This window comes from Thermobia domestica, chromosome 5 (genome assembly GCF_964235325.1).
Source record: "Thermobia domestica chromosome 5, izTheDome1.hap1.1, whole genome shotgun sequence".
NCBI classification, from domain to species: Eukaryota; Metazoa; Arthropoda; class Insecta; order Zygentoma; family Lepismatidae; genus Thermobia; species Thermobia domestica.
Window position 1 is genome coordinate 122,249,152 of NC_137458.1, and position 25,060 is coordinate 122,274,211.

Below are 25,060 nucleotides of genomic sequence, written 5' to 3' on the forward strand. Positions count from 1 at the left end.
TTTCCTTTCTTTATTCTGTCTTCTTTGCACTTCACCGAAAGTAATTCTGTTTAGTGTATACACCACGTATATGTCGGTTGTTTGGTCCCTTTCAGCTTTACGTGGACCTTCAGCTTAACATGGGGATGCAAACCACATGAATTCCTAGCGGAAATCGAACCCGCTTCTCCCGCACCGAAGATGCGTACGTTAACCATGTAGACACGAGGCAGCTTAGTACGTATATGTTACCAGCAATCATGTAAATATATTTTACATGCTTACTGATATTATAAGGGTGAGCATGGGAAAATAAACGACACTTATATACTGTTCCTTTAAAACTCATTCTAAAGGCACTAAAATGAGAAATACTTAACTTTCAAGCCTAGTACATTTTATTCAAGTATACAAAGGACATAAGAAATGAAAAAGTATAACAGAGAAAGAGAAAATACGACATTGATATTTATTGTAAATATTGTAACACTACTTAGTTTCACCAATGTGTATGTGATTTAAACAAACATATAAGCATCTTTCGCATTGATATTCTCATATTCTCAGCTTTTATTCTATCCATTATACAGGGTGTTTCAAAACAACACCGACAACGTTTGGGTGGTGATTCCTGACACCAAGATAAGACAAAAAGTATAGAACAACCTGGGTGCACAAATGCTTCCTTTCGGAGCTATAGGCTGCCGAAAACATGAAAAATGAACTTTAGAGGTCCATAGCTCCAAAAGTATGGGACGTGCCGTAGTCGGGTCAAGACTTCACTTTGGAACTAATATGTGCACTATCCAAAAATACATATTTCAGAATCCTAAGGTACCCAAGAAATAATTTTTATAGAGGTAGTTGGTGAGTACTTCAAATTATTTTCCGTAGCCAAACTTCCTCTATAAAAATTGTTTCGTAAGTACCTTGGGATTCTGAAATATGTATTTTTGGATAGTGCACATATTAGCTCCAAAGTGAAGTCTTGCTACGTCCCATAGTTTTAGAACTATGGACCTTTAAAGTTCATTTTTTCACGTTTTCGCCAGCCTATAACTCCGAAATGAAGCATTTGTGCACCCAGGTTGGTCTGTACTTTTTGTCTTATCTTGGTGTCAGGAATCACCACCCAAACGTTATCGGTGTTGTTTTGAAACACCCTATATATTTTATGACGTATAATGATTAGAAGAAAAGAGTCCCAGTATGAGTATATATGCATCTACGTAAGGAATACGTAGTTACAAATACATTATCTCCAGGTCTACAATAATTTCTCTTTAGAAGGAATGCTTAACCTCTTCTTGAATAATAACTTTTTTATACTGTATGGTTACTATTAAAACTCGAAGTTACAGATTGTGTTTTAAAAATATTTATTAAAAATGTATTAGTAATATTTTCACAGTATTGATGTAAACATACCTAGAGGAAGCTTTATAAGAAAAAAAATCGCATTCTTATATTACTTAAAGCTTTGGCCTAATAAGAGAATTTTGGTATTTCCTTTGTTTAATCCATTCAGTCAATAACTCCACTCCTAAAAATAAGGATGCTAATAATATACCTCCTATTAATATTAGTGGAAACACCATAACACTCTCCAAATTGATACTCTTAACAGATCTTACTCCACAATATCGTGGTTTCACTGTAAACCATTTTGTCTTTATTCTATGAAGTACTCCATTCTCACGTAATCTCTGTAAACTGAGTTAAAAAAGAAGAAAGAAAGAAAGAGAAAAGTTAGCTTGTGAGCTCAAACGTGCGTAATGAACATAGATTTATAATTTACTGTATTTAATACAAAATCTTTTATTTAACTATATATTACTACTGAAAAAAAATATTTCCTCTATTGGAAATTATTAATTACTGATGATAGCTTGATGATCATTAAATAACATCAGGGCTATCCTATTGATTTGCGAAGTGTGAGACTACAATAAATTGTGAAACCAATGATGATTCCATAGATAGCATAAGTAAATTATTTTGCGAAAACTTTGACTTTTTCGTATTAATAATAGCAATATTCCATTATGAGTGTACTTCCCGACATTAATAGCATACAGTTGTAGAAATATCTTTAAAAATGATGCAATCCTATTCGTAATATCTAAATATTTTGAATCCCTAGAATGAATTATAAATACTAAGCTTGTTACTTTTCCTGAAGAATCTATCTTTATTCGTATAGCGCGGGGCCAGAGCAACTGCCCTACTTGCCCGACTCACAGTACAGCCCTGAATAACAGAGCAAAAAGTAAAATTCGTAAATAAATTTAAGTAGCAAATAGCATTTTAATTTAAGTTATTTCATGCTGTATTAAACATTTAATTTAATTTTAATAATTGTGCGCAATTTAATTCTTATATTCACTTTATTTCAAGTAAATAGGAAAACTAACAAGCATAGACGCTGACTACTCTATGGGTAGTTATATTCCAAGAAAATTGACTTTAACTTTTAGGTTTAGAAGAAATAAGTAATTTAAAGATTAGACACTATCAGCAAATAACAATCAGTAAATAAATAAATAAATAAAAATAAAAAAATCTTACTGGTGATTGATGATGTTTTTGTATGGAAACTTTTTCCGGAATGCGATAGCTACTGGCCTTGAGAAATACTTCTTATGTAAAGCTGTAAGTTTACAAAATGATGAACCCATATAAAATGGTGCTGTTTCACCTCTAGTCAATAGTGTGAGTCGTCGATTTTGTGCTATTTGTTTAAGACCAACTTTTGTTTCTTCAATCAAACTGGATTCAAGGTTTGGTTCTATTTTTTCTATCCAAATTCTGCGCAGTACAGAATCTATTGGTGCACCCTGCAAGAAAGCAAAGAAAAACTTATATTGTCTTTCTTCATAATTTACATGCTCCTTAATACAGGCACGTAGCCAAGGGGTGGGTCGGGGGGATCCAGACCCCCCCCCCTTCGATACCAGAAATAAAAAATAAGGAAGGATAAAACAAAAAGAAACGAGAAATAGGAAGAGTCAGCGTTAAAAATAAAAAGCTAAAAATAAAAATAATTTTTCATAATCGCTTCTCTGTAGTATAAAACATGTTATTTCAGAAACGGTTTTCAACTGCTCCTTTAACTTGTCATTTGGAACAGACAGTATTTGACGGATATTAAAAACAAAAAGTTATGTGGAAGAAAGTTCCGTTAACATTTGATTCAATAGAGAAAGGAGCGCAAGTATTGTAAAATATTTTACAAGATTATATTGGATACGTACTTCTTTAAAAATAGTTGAGGTCATAATGAAAGGAAAATTGTTATATTTGGATGAACAGAAGAAGGAACGTAGATATTGTAAAATCTTTTAAAATCTTTTTTAATATTCTTTTATTCGACATTTCTTCATAGTTTGTTACTAAAATACTTACTATCATGTCCTCATTTATTGTCCTAACAAATAGTGATCAAGCCTCTTGTGTGATAACCACAATATTTCATATCACACTGCCCCCTCCCTACGAAATCCTGACTAAACGACCAATATATGTTACCAGTAAAATAGTTTAGAATAATCGAACTCTGGTGTGGATAACCACAGTATTTCATGTCTCGGACCCCCCTATTACGAAATCCTGGCTACGTGCCTGCTTAATATATTAATTACATAGTAGGGAAAAAACGGGCCCAACAGCTGTTAGGAGCCAGAGCCTACTAGTCGACTTGTAGCATTCATGCCTTTGGGGTGATCTGTGGTCAGCACATCAGTTTCCTTCGCCGCTATCGCTTGCTTTCTAGACTGGAGTTCGCTGATTCTTTCATTCAAATAGCTCCCCAATTGTTCTCACGACACTGGGTGGACGCCGTTGAGTTCCTTGATTTCACAGAAACTATTCCAGAGTGGCAATGACGTTGAGTCATTATAATTACTAGCTTCAGAATAAATTAACTGACTACCTTGATTACAATATCAGTGTTTCAAATTGGATCTCTTTGATTTGAATAGCTAAGCAACAACCTCAAGGGTGAAAAATATATGGCTGATCTAAGGATGGAATTAGTAGTATAGTCGTTACCGCACCAGCACGGTAAGCTGCAGATGGGGGTTCGATTTCTGCTTTCATTTCATTTATCCCTATATAACAGCAGAATCTAAAACCATGCTTCATCATTTCATCTTTTAACAGCATACGATTGTAAGTGTTCAAAAACTGTTTATTGAATATAAAACTAAAGACTTTTTTCACCATTGGCTGTATTAAAAAATCGAAGCAGTTAAAAAGAGTATTATTATATGCATATTCCACATCATTTTCACGGTGTTTGTAATTCGATACATAAGACTTTTGATATTCCATCCGTATTTTATTTTCTTCGAACTAACTTTTATTCGAAAGATCTTAAAGTTGCCTCAACTTCTAAATTCCTTCCAAAAAAAAATCAATATGTTCAATAGAGGCAGTAATTGAACACTTACCTCCAACAGATGCGGATAAAATCAGAGTGGAAACTGGATATTGTCTCAAAGTATTTTACAAAGAAAGTAGATCAAATAAAAAATGAAAGAAAGGCAAGCAATAGAATCACTTAGATCAAATAAAGAGATTGGGATTTTACTTGAGGACAAAGTCAGTTCTATTGTGGTTATGTATTCTCATGAGTATAACCAAAAAAAAGAAAAAAAGAAAAAAAGAAAGAAAAGAAAAGAAAGAAAGAAAGAAAAAAGAAAAGAAAAGAACAATTAGTCAACGCCAGTGAGTATAAAGTTTTCATCAACGGATCCAATTCAAATTGTTCAGTAAAGAGCGAATTTGGAATAATATCAAGAAAATATCAAAAATAAAATCACTTCCAAATATAGGTGTCTCCTCAATTGTATACATTTTTAAAATTCGTAAACAAGAAATTCCACTATGTCCGATTATAAGTGCTACAAACTTCTCAGATATTTAACAGTTGCAAAATATTTGATTGCGTTACTATTATTCATTCCAGATAAGCAGATAGGCAATCAAAATAAACCCTCCTTCTTCCCACCTCTGGCATTGCAGAGGAGAAAAACAAGTTGCTAATCTTGACTAGGAGAAAAACTTTTTCTAAGATACAGTATTGCGTAAAATCTAAATTTTTACCCCAATTCTTTCGCACCTGTTATTGAGAAGGGATTGCTATTCCTTTTAGCTACTATCTAATTCCGATCCAACCATAACCATTTTTAATTATTGTATTTAAAAGAAGTGCAGAGGCCCGCGATGGCTCAGTGGTAGAGCGTTCACCTCTGGTGCATGGGGTTTTTGGTTCGAACCCAGCCCGCGTCAAATGAGCTTTGTGGTGGAGGAGGAAAGTGTAAAGGAGATAGCTTCACAAGGGTTTCTCTTCATCCGATTTTCTTCAAACTTGACACATACCTGTATATACTAGACCAAAAATAAATCGAAACGACTTTTTTTGTTTGTTTGTTTGTTTCTTCCGGAAAATAGGTTAAGGGGGCAAAGGGCCCCTTTTCCAAAAATGGTCCCCTTGTTTAAGAGGGCCACTTTAAAGAAACGAAACTCTGCCGATGCAAAGATGACTTCAAAGTAGGAAAGACGGGTTTTGTCGTTTTTGCGACAAAAGGGTTGCAGGGGCAATGCCCCTTCGAAATGTCAAAAGGACCCTTCACAATCCTTACGCAAATTGGAATTCGGTGGAACTGCTTAAAACCGTGATATGTTGTAGATGTGGTGTTCCTGAGAAAAAGTCTCGATGGGCATAACCACAAATCACTGACCGTTTGCCCACTCCAAGGCCACTTTTTTGAAAACAGCCGAAGATAACGACATTCTGAATTTCGGTTAAAAAAAATAAAAATAACTGAAAGTGTGATATGTTGTAGATATTGTAATCCTGAGAAAAAGTCTCGATGGGCACACAACCATAGCATCACTGACCTTTCGGCCACTACAGGACAATAAAAAAAAAAAAAAGCTGAAGGTAACGGTATTCTGGATTTCGGTGTAAATGAATGAAACTGTGATATGTTGTAGATATCGTGAACTTGAGAAAACTTGTCTAGGGCTTTTCAGGATTTTCATTTGTCCCTTAAAATGGACATCTGAATGTTGTCTATGCTTAAATGACGTTAGCTGCTACTCTCCCCATTCATTTTCTGGGTTGTGAGATAGAACTTTTAAGGGTTTCATACAATTCTGCCAAAATTCCAGAGTATCCTTACCTTCTGCTGTTTTAAAATATGTGGTCCCGTAGTTGCCAAATGGTCACTGGCTGGTGGCTGTGCTTCTTGACTCTTTTTCTCAGGACTACAATATCTACAGCATATCACAATTTCAAGTAATTCCACCGAAATCCAGAATACCGTTACCTTCAGTTCTTTTTTTTTTAAGTGGCCCTGTAGTGGTCAAACGGTCAGTGATGGATGGTTGTGCAAATTGAAACATTTTCTCAGGAGGGGCAGCGGTGGCTCATTGGTGATTCGCTGACTGGCTGTCGCCGGGAGTAGACGTTGACAGTTAAGCTCCGGGAATAGTGATTGTTTTTGCGAGCTTCACCTTTCTTTCGACATTACTATAACTGAACAGGGTTTGCAAGTTTTGGTAGTGTTTTGTGGCTCCAGTGTTAGTGGTACCATGCAGGAACTTCGTAAGAATAGTGTAAAATTTGGTTTTGACAAAACCACACGCACGATACGCCCTAGCCCGGCTGAATTACATGCCTGGTTATGTGTACATTTTCCCAACATATTTGAGGATATCCAAGCTTTACAGCTCCATAACGAAGAATATTGCATGTTTGTTCAATTCAAAAATAGTGATAGTTACGAAAAGTTTATGTCTAAGGCTCCAGACAAATTATCTTTTACCCATTTTGATCAATCTGTCAGCGATGTGTACATTATGGACGCACAAGTTAATCTCACACGAGTTAAAATTATGGACTTGCCATTCGATTTTCCTAATGAACAAGTGTCTCAGGTATTATGTAATTATGGTGAAATTAAGAGTGTGGAGTATGAAGTCTGGAAAACTGTGTTTCCTACACGCCTTTATAATGGTAACAGGATTTTTTCGATGACGTTAAAAAAGCATATCCCTACTCGATTACATTTTGACACTATTAAAGGCAATGTCTCCTATCCAGGACAGTTACAAACTTGCCACGCTTGTGGATCATTCGATCACCTGATTTCCACGTGTAAACAGCGGCGACGTCCTGCCCGGTCCACGCGGCTGGAAGGGGACACCCCTGTAATGACAGATCTACGTCATGTTACAAAAACTACACGTCATGTACCCGAACGACCTGTGCCCTTGACATCCTCTGTTAGTGCTACAAATTCCGACGCTACGTCCCAACAAGTGTCAACACTGCTGTCTACTTCAGAAACTGATTTCCCCCAATTGCCATCAAATGACTCATCCGCTACCATAGTACCAGCTAAGCAACCTTCAGTTCCCACTGATTTGGATGATGGGGTACCATGCCCCCCCGAGGCCCCCCAGGCACACCACCCTCATCTCTCGCTTCATATGCGACAGTAGTACTTCATGATCCAGCGACAGGTCTTCCTTCTGCTAAGCATGGCACGACCCAGGATATAGTTCTTCGTCCAGCTGTGCCTTTGCCCGCTGACGTGTTTAATGATGATACAACCTGTTTTTCGCCTATATTATCAGTAAAACACGTGAAAAAACGCAAACCGAATATACGAGAAAGTGTGAGTGACCTCCAAACGCCTGACCTTGTGGAATAGCAACTGTGGTAAGACTTCACTGGTTTCCTTGTTTCGTCTCGTCATCACGAGTTGTATGCTGTTCTGGTGTTTTGCTTCTTGCTTGTGTTACTTGCGTTATGTGGGAAAGCTTTGTCAATTTGGATTTTTCCTCCTTGTATATAGCAAAGACATTAATCTATTTTCGAGAAGTTCTTGGTTTTGTGTTTACAATCCAGTGTTTTTTTTGCGTGTGTATATGTGTGTGGTCAACACTATGTATGGTGTTTCGCAGAGTTACTCAGTGTGTGTGCTGTTCTGCGGACGAGGTACACTTACAGGTATGTGTCCTGGAGATTTTTACGGCCTTGTAAAGTACACATTTATCTTGTGGGTACGCTTTTTGTGTTTTACCTAATGAACGCTGGGGTCAACTCCCGTTCGTATTTAACTTTAAACATTAATTCTATAAGCAGCATATCGAATAAACAGCTATTAGCGCACTTCATAGCGCTTCACGATGCTGATATTTATTGTTTGCAGGAGGTCAAGGATCCCGACCTATCCTTTGTGTCTAATTATACTGCTATTGTGAATATTGCGCCCCCATCATTGGGCACTGCTTTACTTGTGAAACGAGGCCTCCACGCTACTCATATCCAACTATCCTCGTCAGGGCGGGCCATTCGATGTGTTATTGATGGTATATGTATTTTGGCTGTCTACGGCCCCTCAGGGACAAATCAGCGTATGGCCCGCGAACGTTTTTATCACGAAGAAGTTGTTGACCTGCTACCTATTACACGATATCCAATTTTGTTTCTTGGAGACATGAATTGTCACATGTATCCTCAAGATACGAGCGGTGAATATCACCCATCTCCAGCTTTTCATCGTTTTATTACACATTTGGGCTTAAAAGACATTTGGCTTCATTTTCATAAGAATCATACTTTTACTTTCAAATCAGCCCAAGTGGGCTCACGCTTGGACCGCTGCTATCTCCCGGCAAGCCTCCTAAGCAGAGTATTTGATGTACAGCAATAGGCGGCTTGCTTTACAGACCATACAGGTATTAAGCTGGTATTACGCTTTCCGACGCAACTTCCCAAATTGTACGGTCGTGGTTATTGGAAATTAAACAATCAACTGTTAACCATCGACCACGTCCGGTGTTTATTTCATGCTAGTTGGACACGATGGCTACGAGCTCGCACGATCTATCCTAATATTAACATGTGGTGGTGTCGCTACATTAAACCCCAAATTCGAACTTTCTTTCAAGGCATGGGGAAATTACATCGCCAAAATTATCGCGAGATGCACGAATTCTTATACAGTGTCCTATGCGAACTGTGGAACCAACCAAGTAGCGTTTCCAATATGGCGGCGATCATGCGTGTTAAGCACCAATTGAAACAGCTGCAACATACTCAATCGCTAAGCGTTCACATTGACGACGGGACGGCAGATAGACTTGTTTCTGAACCTTCGTCTTTGTATCATTATGTTAAACGCCTAAATCGCCAACAACATCAGTTTATCTCTCATGTGTCCACTTCGGATGGGCAACAGCTCACTATCAAAGATGCCTTGTACGAGCATTTTCAGGAATATTACACGTCATTGTACGCATTACCCGACGTTAACATAGTACCTCCCCCTTTCCTTACCAAGATCCCATCGTGCCTATCCGAACAAGACTGCACTTCCTTACTTGCGCCCATCACTCTTTCCGAAATCGAGACAACCCTCTCCCAAGTTAAACGGAGTACATCTCCGGGCAGAGACGGGATCGGGTACCGCTTTTACTCCAGTTTTTTTCCCACTAGTCGGTCCAATACTCTGTGAATTATTTAATTTTCTGTTGCAAGGTGGACCGGTCTATCAACATACAGGCGTTATCATTCTACTACCTAAAGGCGGCAATCCGACAAGCGTGGCGGACTATCGCCCGATCACACTTCTAAACACAGATTACAAACTTTTTACTAAGCTTTTAGCCAATCGTATTAAGCAAGTTATCCTTCCGTACATCTGCCCAGCTCAAACGGCTTTACACCCCACCCACAATATTCATACCGCACTTGCGACCATTCGCGACTTCCTTGCTTATGCCCAATTTCAATCCCTTCCCGTAGGAGTTCTTGCATGCGATTTTCGAAAAGCCTTTGACACCCTAAACCACTCTTATTTGTTTGAAGTCTTACAACAGTATCACTTCCCTCCTCAGATACTTACCGTTCTGCACCAGCTTTATCACAATGCTACTTCCCAGTTACAACTTAATGGCCATCTTCTTCCCCCTTTTGGGATTCATAAAGGTGTCAGGCAAGGTTGCGCGCTCTCGGGAATATTGTTCTGCCTTGCACTAGATCCTCTCCTTCATCATTTCCAGCACCCCTCTACATCGGCTCTTCACAGCTTCAAGCAATTGACAGCCATTTCGTATATGGATGATCTAACGTTCCTCTGTGCTACCACTGCTCAACTTGTCTCAGCGTTACGAAAAGTCGAAGACTTTTCCCTAGCGAGCGGTTTGCAACTTAACCTACACAAAACAACTCTTCTGACGGTCAATAACTTTCAGACCTTGCTTCCCAGGGACGTCTTAACCTCTCTGACCTGCACGACAGAATCCCTCATTTTAGGCGTCCGATTTCAAGCCGTATGCCGCTCGTCTTACGACCATATTTGGCAGCCATTACTTCAGGTGCTGCGTATGAATTTATCATTGTGCCGCTCACGAACTTTCACTCTAGCTCAACGCATTCACTATCTGAATATTTACATTAGTTCTAAACTCTGGTTCCTAGCGCGTCTTTTTCCACTGCCCGATAAATATGCGCGCCAAATTGAGTCATTATTTGGTTGGTTCATATGGAAAGGCTACATGTTCCGCGTGCAACGACGCGTTTTATATCTTCCGACTGCGCGTGGTGGTTTAAATCTCATTAGTGTGCGTCACAAATGTCGAGCTCTTTACATGCTCACCACCCTACATCATTTGGAACATGCCTCCTCTCACACTGCGCAATGGTTCCAATGCTGGGTAGATCGCCTTTGGCCAGGGAACAATCCTGCCCATGTTCGTTTTCCTGAATCATGTCCAACATACATCTTACAGGTCATCCTGGCCTGGTCGATGGTTCCGAGTGACAATCCTTCCCAGGCTTGGACTCCTAAATCTCTCTATATCACACTGTTGCAATCTGAATTGATAAATGTCACCCCCCTATGTGAAGTCAGAGAATCGCACCACAATTGGCCTGCTATTTGGCGTACCATTCAAGCGCCGTATCTTACATCCCCAATGAGAGAAGCCTGGTATCGTTTAGTAAATAACTTGACGGTCACCAAAACCAGACTGTTACAAATTGGTAGGAGTGCGTCCGACATATGTGACTTTTGTCCGCAGGTGGACACTTTAGAACACCGATATACACAATGCACGGCTACGCGACCTGCGTGGCAAACTCTGTGTTCCTTTCTTGGGCTGATTTGTCGCGGTTCAGGGAGATATTTCACCTTTGATCTCCTTTTATTTCCGGAATTTCAGTGGTTCCCGCCTACCAAACAACGAGCAGTTACCTGGCTCATCTGCTCTACTATTTTATTTATAGACAACTACCGACCTTTCTGTGACCGACATCTATACCTGACATACTTGAACCGAGTTCGGAAAAAACAGTTTACTCACCTCGACGAGCAAAGATTGTTCGCTCGATTTCTCCAGGTGACTCTTGATGTTTATTCTTAAGCTGCAATGTTGTTTGTTTTTGTATATTCTCCTTGTACATATATTTTAGGTGTTCATATTAGTCTTTAGATTTAAGCCCATCTATATAAATATGTCTCTATACATGTCTCTCACGCAACTGTAGCACAGAATGTATTCTATATTGCGCTAAATAAATACAATTAAAAAAAAAAAAAAAAAATTGGTAGAGCGTTCACCTCTGGTGCTTGGGGTCTCGGGTTCGATCCCAGCCCCCGCCAAGTGAACTTTGTGGTGGACAAACACCGTGTGCGTGGGTTTTCTCGGGGTTCTCCCGTTTCATTCCACTTTCTTCATTTCACCATTTCATTCATTACTCATCATCACCGTCTCCTTTAGCCTAACCGGCATAACCGTGGGACGTAAAACTCAGATTTCATTTCATTTTTTTTCTCAGGATCACAATATCCACAACATATCATAGTTTCAAACAATTCCACTGAAATCCAGAATAAGGTTACCTCCTCCTCCTCCTTTTTTTATTTTTTTATTTTTATTTTATTTATTTTTTTTAACTGACTCCGTATGGCCAAACGGTCAGTGATTGGTGGTTATGCCCATTAAGACTTTTTCTCAGGATCACAATATCTACAACATATCATGGTTTCAGACATTTTTTTACCGAAATTCAGAATACCACTATTTTCGGCTTTTTTCAAAAAAGTGGCCCTGTAGTGGGCAAACGGTCAGTGATTGGTGGTTGTGCTTATTGAGACTTTTTCTCAGGATCACAACATCTACAACATATCACACTTTCAGCCAGTTGAAACACCATATCTACAACATATCACGGTTTTAAGCAATTCCACCGAAATCCAATTTCCGTAAGGATTGTGCGGGGTCCTTTGTCATTTCGAAGGGGGTATTGCCTCTGCAACCCTTTTTTCGCAAAAACGACAAAGCCCGTCTTTCCTACTTTGAAGTCATCTTTGCATCGGCAGAGTTTCGTTTCTTTAAAGTGATTCTTTTAAACAGGAGAACCATTTTTTTGAAAATGGGCCCTTTGCCTCCCTTAACCTATTTTCCGGAAGAAAAAAAGACGTGTCGATTTATTTTTGGTCTAGTATATAAGTGCCAAGTTTGAAGAAAATCGGACGAAGAGAAACCCTTGTGAAGCTATTTCCTTTACACTTTCACTTTTTGGACTTGACGGGTTTTTGCCCCAAAGTCTTCAATTATCGAAAGTGTCGAACTACATACTTCAAGCAACAAAGATAAAATATGATAGTGTTAACAGCTAATTAAAACGGTTAACAAAAAATTGGTTACTACCAATATGTCCTCCCGTGGAGAAAGTAAATATTCTCCAAACGTATCGGAACAACAAACTAGTTCCGTCTTCAGTAGTAAGGTAACAAGGATATAAATGGATGAAAGAATTATGGCATGGAGAAAGGAATATATACTATCAAATAAATATAATGTGAGAGATGGATACTGAAAAGAACGAGCAGAGCACAGTGGACGAAAGAAAGAACAAGCTAAGTTGAAAGAAGAGCGGTGTCTATGCTACGTCACTATTGCCAGATCCAAAATATACATCAAGGGTAGGTAGCCGGCTTTATCAATGTTGCCAAAATCCAGATTTAAATCCGATGTTTATATTTATGAATAAAGAATGATTCTTTAATCTTCCGTTGTTGTTTTGTTTTCCCTGAATCTATCACATTAATCTGTTTTATATTGTGTGTATCTTGTTTTAGGTGAAGTGAAAATCCCGGTATACCCTCTTCTTGTGACTTTTTTGATTGTCTAATGTGTTCGTTAATTCAGATGACTGAGCCCGGTAAATAACTGACCTATTTAGTGGATCAACAAAATAACTTTTAAAGCCGGGAAGGTGCTTTTCTAAATTTTCTTGAGGGCTACTGAAAGCAGATGTGTTATGCTTTGCAATAATACGTTAAATTTTTGTCGATAATTGTGGAAAGTAAGGAATTTCTATCCAAGTTTTTGTTTCTTTGGGAATAACTATTTTCGGAACTTTCACCGATCTACGTGTGTTTGATTAAACCATTTTTGTAAGGTACGCAACTTATAACAGTTCTTTTCATTTGATTTAACTTCTTAATTAATTATCTGTCCAAGTTTGACAGTTAATAAAATGTTTCCATTGCATAGACCAAAATTAGTAAAATATTTCCTTATTCCATACACATTTAATTCTAAATAGGAATTTTTTTCTCTCAATTTTCAAACACACAAACAAAAGCTTTCTTTCTGCAACTGTGACATTGTTAAAAATTTTTAAAACATGTATGTTCATGAAGTTTAAAGAAAAAATTTTTAATTTCGAAAGTGAACGAATCGATTGTCTTTTTAAATTTCTATTGTACGATACCCCAAGAAAATATGAATACTGCTATTCTATAACGTTCTAAATACTAAAATGGTCAAACAAAATTCATTCCATTTGGGTTTCATATGAAAATATTAAACGGTTTTATAGATAATGTTGCCACAACTGTAAGAAAAACGAATTATATCACAAAGATTGTTGCAGACAACAGTCTACCCTTTAATATAACATTATTTCTCCTGAAAAAGTAGAAAATTATTATTATTATTAATTATTATTATTATTATTATTATTATTATTATTATTATTATTATTATTATTATTATTATTATTATTATTATTATTATTATTATTATTATTGGCATTAATCTTTAAATGATACTGAAATATACACTACCTCATCATTAAATCATTATCACAGTATACACTAATAAATATGTCAGAAATAAAAGAGAAACACTTTAACATCGACACGATAAAAATAATTACAAGCGTTTTTGGTGGCGCGTCATCATACAAGAAGGGCAAGAAGTAGGAAGAAAGAAATATGAAAGAATAACCTTTGCTAAAATACAAAATTGAGATATCATAATTTTTTAGGTTATAATTCTCTCCCACAAATTATTTTTAAGATTACAAAAATCGTGTTATTTTTATGCTGATGAATATGCGTAATAAAAATAGTGGGTAATTAATTAAGCAAATTCTGGTATTCTTATATACTCTTAAGGTAACACGTGTTGTATTTTAATTTATGCAAAACACAAAAGAAATATATGCAGAACAGTGTGCTCTTAAATGATAAATCATTGGGTACTACAGACAATAGCTTCTCAAGCACTTTCTATCTTATTCAATCATTTTGGTGAAAATGACATCTTTTAATTAATAATACATTTGAACTTTCTATATGATAATTCAATATAACTGTAATCGAGAAAATGTGTGTTTGGGTATTTGTTTATTTGTTAGATTGTTTTTTTTTCTTTCTTCTTTTTATTTATTTATTATTTTTTCTCGAGGCTATTAAGACGTGGATCTGCAATTTAATCTTACGTCCGAACCACATGTACTCTCTCTAATGATTGAACGTTAGTCTTCTGTACTGAAAGCAAATTACCGTATGTGCGTTCTTTTAGTCACGAAGAAGTTCTGTGAAGGGTTTGAGCTCTACATAAATGCACAAAGGCAAGACCAACCATCAACGAAAGCATTGGGCCCATAATTTAAAATAGACCTGAGAGATAAATAAGGCTATAAGAATATACTATGTATCCATATATTCCATTAGATATAAGTAATGTATCCGAATTGCATCAAAGAAGAACTCTACAGTCTACAAACAATCTCCTCAAACGACAAGGAAGTCACAAAACACATTAACAAAAAATTGATTCTTTACCAATAAATCCTCCCGAGGGAAAACTAAACACTCTCCACACGTTTCGGAACAACAAGTTAGTTCCGTCCTCAGTGGTAGGGTAACAAAGATAAAAACGGATGAGAGAAAAAAAGATGTAGGAAAAGGAATACATACCTCAGAATGAATAAATATAGCGTAAAGGCTGATAAAATACCAAAAGCAGAGTACAGTGCGAAAGAATGAGCTGAGTTGAAAGAAGTGCGATATCTGTGTTGCTTCACTATTGCCAGATCCAAAAAATATATCGAAGATAGGTAACCAGATTCTATCAACGTTGCTAATACAGGTTAAAAGCCGGTTTATATTGCTGAATAAAGAATAAGATTAAAGAATGATTCTTTATTCCTAAATGTAAACCGACTTTAAGTTTGGATATTAGCAACATTGATAGAACCTCGTTACCTACCTTTGATATATTTTTTGGATCTGGCAATAGTGACGCAACATAGGTATCGCACTTCCTTCAGCTCAGCTTATTCTTTCGCACTGTGCTCTGCTTGTGATATTTTAGCATCCTTTACGTTATATTTACTCATTCTGTTGTATGTATTCCTTTTCCTACGTCTTTTTTTCTCTCATCCGTTTTTATCTTTGTTACCCTGCAACTGAGGACGGAACTAACTTGTTGTTCCGACACGTGTGGAGAGTGTTTAGTTTTTCCAAGGGAGGATTTATTGGTAAAGAACCAATTTTTGTTATTTTGAATCATCCACTCATGTGCCTACATAATTTCACAAAACACAGTTTGCTGTATCATAAAACGAATCACAATCCGAATGACTACAACTACATATAGAAAGCGAGTTGTTGTTCCCTTAGGCCAGAGGAGGCGAATGATTAACTAAAGTGAATGATTAAGAAAGAATTGGTGGAATGAGAATGTGCTACAAGCGAGAAAATCTGGAAAAAACTAAAAGAAACAAACTGGCATTATACACACAACTCATTCAAATTATAGCATAAAACTTAAGTATTAGCACTGAGTCTTTCAAGATTTAAACGTTGCTATGTCAAAAACATTTTCAGAAATCAGCGTTGTCAAACTCTATGCTTATGTAAAATTGAGAAATTTGGTTGCTTATAATTATCAAAATCTCATGCACAATTCGATTAAAAATAAAGATAATGCAACAATTGTAACTTTTGTACTCGTAATAAAATAATTGATTATATGATCCTATTGTTTGTCCAAACTTCATATATTCAAATTCTATGCTCGATTCTTAATCTTGTATGATTCAAACACATATCTTTTAACTAATAAAAAGGTTTCATGTATTTTTTTATATATTTTTGATTGAACACTGAAAGCCATGCAGATGTTTATCAACCCGAGATTTGTAATCTTTTTTAGCATCTCTAATGTGTTTCCTGTTTCTGATTCTATATTCCTTTTGGACATGCTAATATACGTGTGTATCATCACATTCACCAATCATTTTATAAACATCAAAGAAAGTTACGTAATTTATAAAATAAGTTTTGATCTAAGCTGCTTTACAAATTCGACTAGACAAAAAGAAAAAGTCAGATTTGTTAAGTGTTACGGGTTTGTTAATGATACATATTTTAAGGGATCCTAGACAAAATACGTCTTACAAAAAATTACCATGAAATTAGATTATTTTTTAACTTGTCAATTAATATGAAAGATAATAAATTTATTTCTACTCTATACAGAAGATATAATGCATGTGACTATTACACTTACAATAAATTCACGCATTCGTACGGGATAAGATCTAGCATTTGGATTTTTTATTCTTTAGAGTGCACAAATTGGTATGAACCTTATGGTGTAAATATCAACTGAAACTAATATTTAAGTACAAAAAATTGATACAGAATGGAACTAGGGGAAATTTAGAAAGAACAAACTTTCGGAATTTATTAATAATGATCACTTGCAGAACATTAATAAATTATGTCCGATAGGAAAATAGATTTCTTTTCCTTTACAGCACGCACTTTTATCTACAAACTAAAGAAATATCGAACAAATTTAGTTTTAAGATTTCCTTCAAATTTCTTAGAAGAATTGAAAAGCAGCTTACTAGTTGCAAAAATTATTTTATGGAAGACATGGCTTACTGTGGTGTTTATGAAACGATTTGTGACTTGATAATTCATATATCGGTGTGTCTAAAACAAGTATGGAGATTAGAATCAGAGGACACATAAGAGATATTGGATATCGTAAATCAGCGGTGTCAAGGTAGCCTTACTATCTGTCCCGAATTAGGTAGATCATCCTGAATTTTAAGAGAATTTCCAGTGTCCCAAATTATGCCAAAGAGGGACAGATTATATGAAGGGACGCTAAATTATCCAAAACACTTACAAAGTATGCGACAGAAACTCTTAGTGACTTGAAAATTTCCCCCTTCCACGTGATCCTACGGGTATCGAAATATTGATATGGTTCTATCGCTAAAATGTTTCGTTCTGGCAGCAGTGAAATCACCGCCAATGGTGTTATTCTTTGACTGGTTGAATAGTACATATTTTCTGTTCAACTAACCGTCAACAAGTTAACGCTACGGATTGTCTGTTACGTGATTTATGGTTTAAATTTTCACTGCAATTTTCCTTCACGAATAGATATATTTCTTTATATTATTCTTAATAAATTGTTTCATATAAAAAAATGACATAAGAAATCGGCGATCTACACGTATTCGATAAGTGTGTCCCGCTTTATGCTCATCAAAAGGTGGTAGCCCTATATCAGAGATATCTATGCATCTGCACACTTCTTGGTTTTAAATTTAAAAAAAAAAAAAAAAATACATAAAACCTCTTCATAAACGATTCACTAAGAGTGAAAAAGTGCATGACTGGACAGAGACTCGAACTCAGGACCTTCGGCACACCTTGCCGATGTATTAATCACTCAGTCGGTTCTCTGAACAGCCACACACCCTCTCACTCTTGAAGTCGGTGTTCTTTCATTAGTTGAAAGATATATGTTGCATTACGTCATATTAGGATTAAGAATCCAACATTAATATTGAATAGATGTTGATTGGACAAACAATGAGATCATATAAAGAATTAAAAAGTATAAAAATTGTTACATTGTCTTTATTTTTTCACCGAAAAGTACACATATAAGGTATCAGAATTATAAACAAGATTTCTTGACTGTACATAGGTATAGAATTTGACAACGCTGACTTTTGAAAATGCTTTTGACATGGCACCCTTAAGCCTTGGAAAATTCAGTCCTAATAGTTAAGTTTATGCAACTAATTTGAATGAGTTATATATAAATCCATTTTCATTAGTTTTTAATACTTTAATTAGTGAAGAACTTGTATATAAATCTGCAACATTCAATTTTGACAAGTTTCACACAATTACTACAACGGAACACTAAGTTGTAGGACAATATGTAAGTGAATAAGATGTAAGGAAACACGAAGAAAACTTAATTTGGACCTAAAACAGACTAATGGAGACAGTATAGGTATATAAATATTATTTCAATATAAATAAGTTTCAGAATAATTATACATTTACATTCATTAATGATAATACGATTTTTTGCTCTCAGTTTTTTTATACATTATACTAATGTAATAATATACATAATATTATCTTTTTTATTCTTCAGGGTATGTCGACATATATATGGTGCCAATAGCCAAACAAAATAACAAGCTAGTTACAAAATGACTGTAGTTGTATGCTTCTATTATCACTCGAGAGTATAAAGTCAACACATCTTCATACATGATACAATAATACATAAAATGTATATATGTCAATATAAATAAGACATGCTATAGGCTCAAAGTGATTTTGAAAGGCGCTTCTGATCCATCTGTTATAAGTTTAATCATGATTCTTGATCCACAGGCCTTCGACATCTTTGGTGGATGTTAAGAAATTAATAGGGGAGAAAATGCCTCTGATTCATCTGCTGGACGTTCTACAAAAATCATGAAGAGAAGTCTTCCTTGCAGGATATTTAACTAGCATTCTTGTAAAGGTAACTGTGATCATTTCCTACATGTTTAACAGGAATGCATAAAAAGACAACCTTGATTCAGTCCACTCAAGAATCTGAAATACGTCACATTCCTAAAATGCCACACCAATCCATTTCCTCTACGTTCCACAATAAATTTTGATAAGACGTTTCTTATTTCTTCCACTAAACGCTTATCAATAATCTTCTTAAAAAAAAAAAAAAAAGTTAGATGAAGAACCAGCAATTGTTTATAAGTAACAAAGAAAAGTAAATAATTACACTAGAGCATTGATTTATGAGAAAATATTGTTTTAAATATCTTCTATTATACACCACTATTTCCAAAGTGGTCTCTTATCTTACTTTCTGTACCATAGTAACGAATATTTTGTGCTGTAACCTAACATATATTTTGTACAGTACAGTAACGTTATGTTTTTATTCTCTACACATACCTGGATCTCCTGTGTTATTGATGTGTTATTTATAAGAAGAAGACGCCAATTTTTCAAATTTAACAAATCGTCAATCGAAGAGAATGGTAATTGAGGATATAAGTAAGCAAGATGCGATATGAGAGAAGCAGAAAATGCCACATTGATCACCAGTCCTAGTACTACTGCGATCCATAAAGATATTCGACATGAATTAGATAATGGAATTACAGGTGGTCCTTTAAATGATAAAAAGACGTATTAGATTAGATTTGATTGAATAATTCAGTTCGCTTGGAAACTAAAAGTATGTAGTATAAATTTCTGTGTGTAACAGTATTGTTAATAATTTTAATATTCCTGGTTATATCTTCAATATTCTTTCTTGTAACTACTTTTAGAATTTTACACAATTTCCAGGGTTTACTTATTAAGAATTTTAAATTACACTTAGCCTATGGTCCTTAGCGTGTTAAGCAAACCATGTTCTCAGAAAACTGCCTATTTACAAACATATAAACCATATTACTGTATAAATTAACACTACAAAAAAATTTAAATTAAATTAAATTAAATCATCAGGAAACAACAGTTTATTACATCTCTGTTCGTAATCTCAGAGGCAGTAGTAATATAAATACAACTAACACCAATTACAACTTTTTTCTTCTTCAAACACTGACACCAAGTTTTCAATCATAGTGTTACATTTAATTTTCAAACCCAAAAATCCGTAGTAAAACAGAAAAGAGGAAAATAGAAAAACAGAAACTAGAACAACATAGCGTAATATATATCGGGCACATGCAACCTCAATTAAATCCACACTAATCAATATAATCTTTTAAAGGGGGTGCAAGAAGAAAGAGAAAAACTATTGAACAAATTGAATTTTACAGAGTAGCGCAGGGAAACAGGAATTTTGACTAGGGTTAACAACACTCTAAGCAGCTTCATTTATTCAGAGTCAATGCGACACCATTTAAAAGACTTTGCCATATATTAATAATGAGACATTTGAGTGGTGCATGACGTTCGTTTGCTGGAAGGCGAGTCATTTCATGTAAAGGCGATATCCCATGGCCTTTAATATCCCCTAAACTCAATATTTAAGTTTTCTTTTTGTGGGGAATCTCGAAAGCAACATGTACAGCACATGTCCTGCAATAATTGCGTAACTTAAACGAAAGAATAAACGAAAGATTGAAGAATAAATCACTAGCATTCTTCGAGACATGATTCCATACGTCGAGATGGAGCACATATTTCCAATGTCATCTTCAAGAAGTTAAACGGCACAGTTAATGCAAATATTAATGCAAATAGTATGACTTCGTGCATACGTTTCCATCATTTTCCTGTGTTTATGTGTATACTTAGGTCAACTGAAATTTCCCCGTTTCCCTGCGCCACCCTGTATTATGTAGAGTTTTTATTTTAATGGGATAGACTTTTAACATCATTACGAAACACTTTATCTTGCATTTTTCACTAAGAGCAATATCAAAATGTAGTAAGTATGTATACCATTACTTCATAAAATAAGTTTTATCAATATCTATCTCTTATAACGGCTCTCATCCACCTAATTACAGAACTATAAATTTTTCAATAGCCATAGTTGTTTTCCTAAGTAATTTTGAGAAACGAATTGTTAATTTAGATAGTAAAGAAATGTAAAACAAGAGAAAGAATTATTTGAGAATTAACAATTTTTTAAATATACCCATTTTCTTTCTAAATTAGTAAATTTAGTCTCTCAAAACTACTGAGAAAGACAGCACTGACTATCGAAAAAATATAGATTTGTAAATAGACGCATGCAATTATGGATGTATAATTAAGATAAATCCGATCAAGTTTTGACAAAGGAAAGCCTCTGGTAGCAGAACACTTCGTTGTCGAACCGCTTGAAAACAGTTGAAGATAAAATAGTTGAGCCTGACAAAGAAAAAAGTAAAGAAATAATAAAGAAACTAATGGCTGCATTTTGATTGGTTTTTAATATGCAGAGATGTTTTTGTGAAATAAAAGAACATTCGTGACAGAAATTATGAAATGAAGCAACATTATACTTGAGAATTCACCTTATATCTTATTTCTGTTCTTCACTGTCCTATATGAAATGATATCTTGTTAATTGTTGACTTGCTCTATACTTTATTAAGAACTATAGCTTACTTGTTCTCTTACAACTATGAAATGTTACTCTATTTAGTCCTTAACCATTGTTCTTCTTGATTGAAGATTGCACAATTTGATTTTCTTTTGATTCTACGTTATCTTGCTTCTTGAATTTAGTTTCGATGCAAAATAATCTCTTATGAACATAATAAAACTTTTTCGATGTATTTTGTCATCCTTTTTAATACTATTGTTAGTGATTTTTGCATTTTAAGGTAAGAAGCAATAGCACTTTATCAATTATAATTCGGCTTCTTATGTATTAGAAATAAACTGCTTCTGTCAGGATGTATTTAGAGAATATTACCGATAATTTGTGTACATATCTATCGCAGTATAACATTTCTGAAGAACAATCAAAATTTACTTGCCTTTACCAATAATACTGAAATGCATAATATATGACAAATTAGCAATATCTATGTTTATAGCAGTGCTATAGTCCTAAACTTTTCACAGAGTATATGCTACTTTGTGAATATTTATAATTAGCATAAAAGACATATTTGACAAGAGAGAGAGAGAGAAAGCACATTTTTAAGTGAACAATGTGAAACGCATGTATCAATAATTCAATTAAAATATAAAAGTTTCGCTACTGTTTTATACTCTAAAAGCACTTTGTGGTATTTTCTTGATGATATTCCTTATATAAACCACTCCATGAATAACAAATGAGTGTAGATACGCAGAAGGAACCGACCCATTGCGAGAAGGAACAGTAAAAATCGCGCTCGATGTACCTGAATGACTTAAGAAAATTGTGGTGAGAAGTAGGGTATATCACAGCTAGAAAAGCTTTCGTACTGATATTCACTGATCAAAACAACACGAACTTGGATAGAGACAGATGTAACCTAATCTTTCCATTTTGCTTTCTTCCCCTTTCTTTTTTGTGATCACAGAGTCGTCAGAAAAAAAAAAGGATTTTTTTCCCGTATAATTCACATACAGTACTTGAATAGCGGCTATTGAATACCATAAAAAAGAAACTGATATAGTCACATTATCACTGGATTCATGATCCGGATAAATAAATAAATATAAACGAAACAAAACTGCTATACGCCTTGCGGCAGAAGGTATACTATAATGACTATGATTAAGCACAGAATGTGCGGCATACACCGCTGTGTACTGTGTACCATCGACTACAGCCGTATATTATACCTTCGTCACGTATGAGGGATGAAGTCACTCGGCTAGGACATTATCGGAGAAAGAAGGAAGAAAGAAAAGAGTGGGGAAGGAAGGAAGCGGCCTGGGACCTATATGTTTGGTACCATCCCGACATTTATCTGGTATGAATGAGAAGAACTCAGGAAAAACTCCACTCAGAATGCCTGGCCTGAAAAAGGTGTTACAGATTTTCGAACCAGGAATCGAATCCCGGGTCGTTCGCACAAAAAGACTGTTAGCGACTACGCTACGCTGGAACACCATAAATTTCAAATGAAGCTTCCCAATTTACTACTAGTTAAAGATTATTACATTGCGGATAAGTTTCGAGTTGATACAGTTTAATTGTGTAAATATTGTAATTATTGACCACTGTGCAAAACTTCGTATATTTAAGTTAGGTAAAACCGAGTCCGCACGCTTTATATGCTCATTTGTCAATATTTCTGAAATGAGTAGGTAAACTTTAATTCAATTTTGATTGGTGTAGAGAGAAGGTATTCCAACTGAAAAATCTATACAGTATTTCACCTGAAAATTGTATTTTAATGAGTCAATTCGTTTGGCATATAACCATTGCTGGTGACTGCGTAACTGCTCTCTTGATAATTACAAAGTTTATAGATTATGCTAACTTAGTATTCTCAAGTGTAAAACTCTCTTACTTAAGTACATAAAGAAACCGCTTAATCTTTCTTACCTTGCATACACAGAGCACCATGCACATACAGCAAAGAATTGTGCCATGATAAAAGGTATGGTCCGGTTTGACTTTCCACTCCTAAGTATCTTGACAGTTTGTAAATCCATGACAATGCAATCGATAGAATGATAGCTGATATGACAAGAACAACCCAGAGATGTAAAGAGAAAGGCGACAAAAATGAAAATGGTGTTGGTCGCATACTTGGCTGACGGATGAAAAGTTGCTGCCTAGTTTAATATAAGAAGCAAATAGATAGTTTTTAAAATTTAAATAAAAGAACAATTATGGAAATATTTTAACATCGTTACTAATTAATATGAGGTAAATACTTCACTTGCAATTCTTGTGATGGAATGCTAAATAGAATTTTATGTACAGTTTTAACAAAATCAATATTAAATAATATTGAAAGTTTATTACAAAGCGACTACATCAAAAGGATCTTAAAATTTCCTGGTCACTTTTCCTTTGAAATGTTTAATCCATTGAAGTTTATTCTTAATAAGGATAGATAGTAGCTACACTTACGTTAATTGAATATTACATTTTTAACAGGACTTTCTCATAGTTTAATAGTTAACCTCTTCCCTTTTTGTGCAGCCGCCTCGCGTTCGATTCTAGGTGAGAACGGAAATGGATGTAGTTCAGATCTGATGTTAAACTGTAAGTCTACTCTCATATAGCATCAGAACTGAAAACAGACGATACACTCTAACTAAATAAAAAATCTTTTTGTTTTGTATGTACATATATATGTTATAATCCGCAGGTAACCTATTGAGCCAAAATGGATATTTGTAAAGATAACAGTGAATATTAATTACTATGTATTACAACTTTCTGAAATACTCACTCGATAGCTAAAATATTACATTTATAATCTTGCACCAATATTCACTAAATATTTGACATGTTATAGAGATGTAGGGTTTATTCGAATTGGTTAAAACTTACTGTTAGGAGAATTTAATTGAATTTGGGAAAATTTAATTAACTAAATAATCTAGGAAAAAAGGTACTCTGTTCTTCAATTTTTACTGAATAATACAATTTTGTGGCATTATTTTCTGATCTCAAATGACTACAGATTTATTTATACCATCAAACGTTATTTCAAATTACAACTATCATATTCTGTACCTTGTCAGAAACAGAGGCACTGAGAAATCAATGATTTCTGCTCTTGCTCGAGTGACAGTGAAGGCTGCTACCGCTATATCTACTGTCCTTTGTTGCAACATACCAATCATACCACTCCAATTCCCGTTTGGCATCAATAAACCCCAAGCTCCATCTGGTGGTCGCGAGATGTTTGAACTGAATTAAAAAATATAAATAGTATCGGAGTTTTATACAACGAAATATATTATTTCAGACTCAATGACAAATAAAAACAATGAAATAATAAATTATAAAGTTA

The 25,060-nt window shown here is 35.1% G+C and overlaps 1 protein-coding gene across 1 annotated transcript; it reads right to left on the reverse strand.

Moving 5' to 3' along the window:
- Nucleotides 1-1,128: 1,128 nt before the first annotated feature.
- Nucleotides 1,129-23,838, reverse strand: LOC145684689 (uncharacterized). Its single transcript, XM_081757070.1, has 4 exons — nucleotides 23,635-23,838; nucleotides 19,593-19,810; nucleotides 2,548-2,816; nucleotides 1,129-1,692 (listed from the first exon to the last, which is right to left on the reverse strand). Exons 1-4 carry the CDS (start codon nucleotides 23,639-23,641, stop codon nucleotides 1,452-1,454), a joined length of 735 nt encoding a protein of 244 aa, XP_081613196.1. The 5' UTR covers nucleotides 23,642-23,838; the 3' UTR covers nucleotides 1,129-1,451.
- Between the last annotated feature and the right edge of the window lie 1,222 nt (nucleotides 23,839-25,060).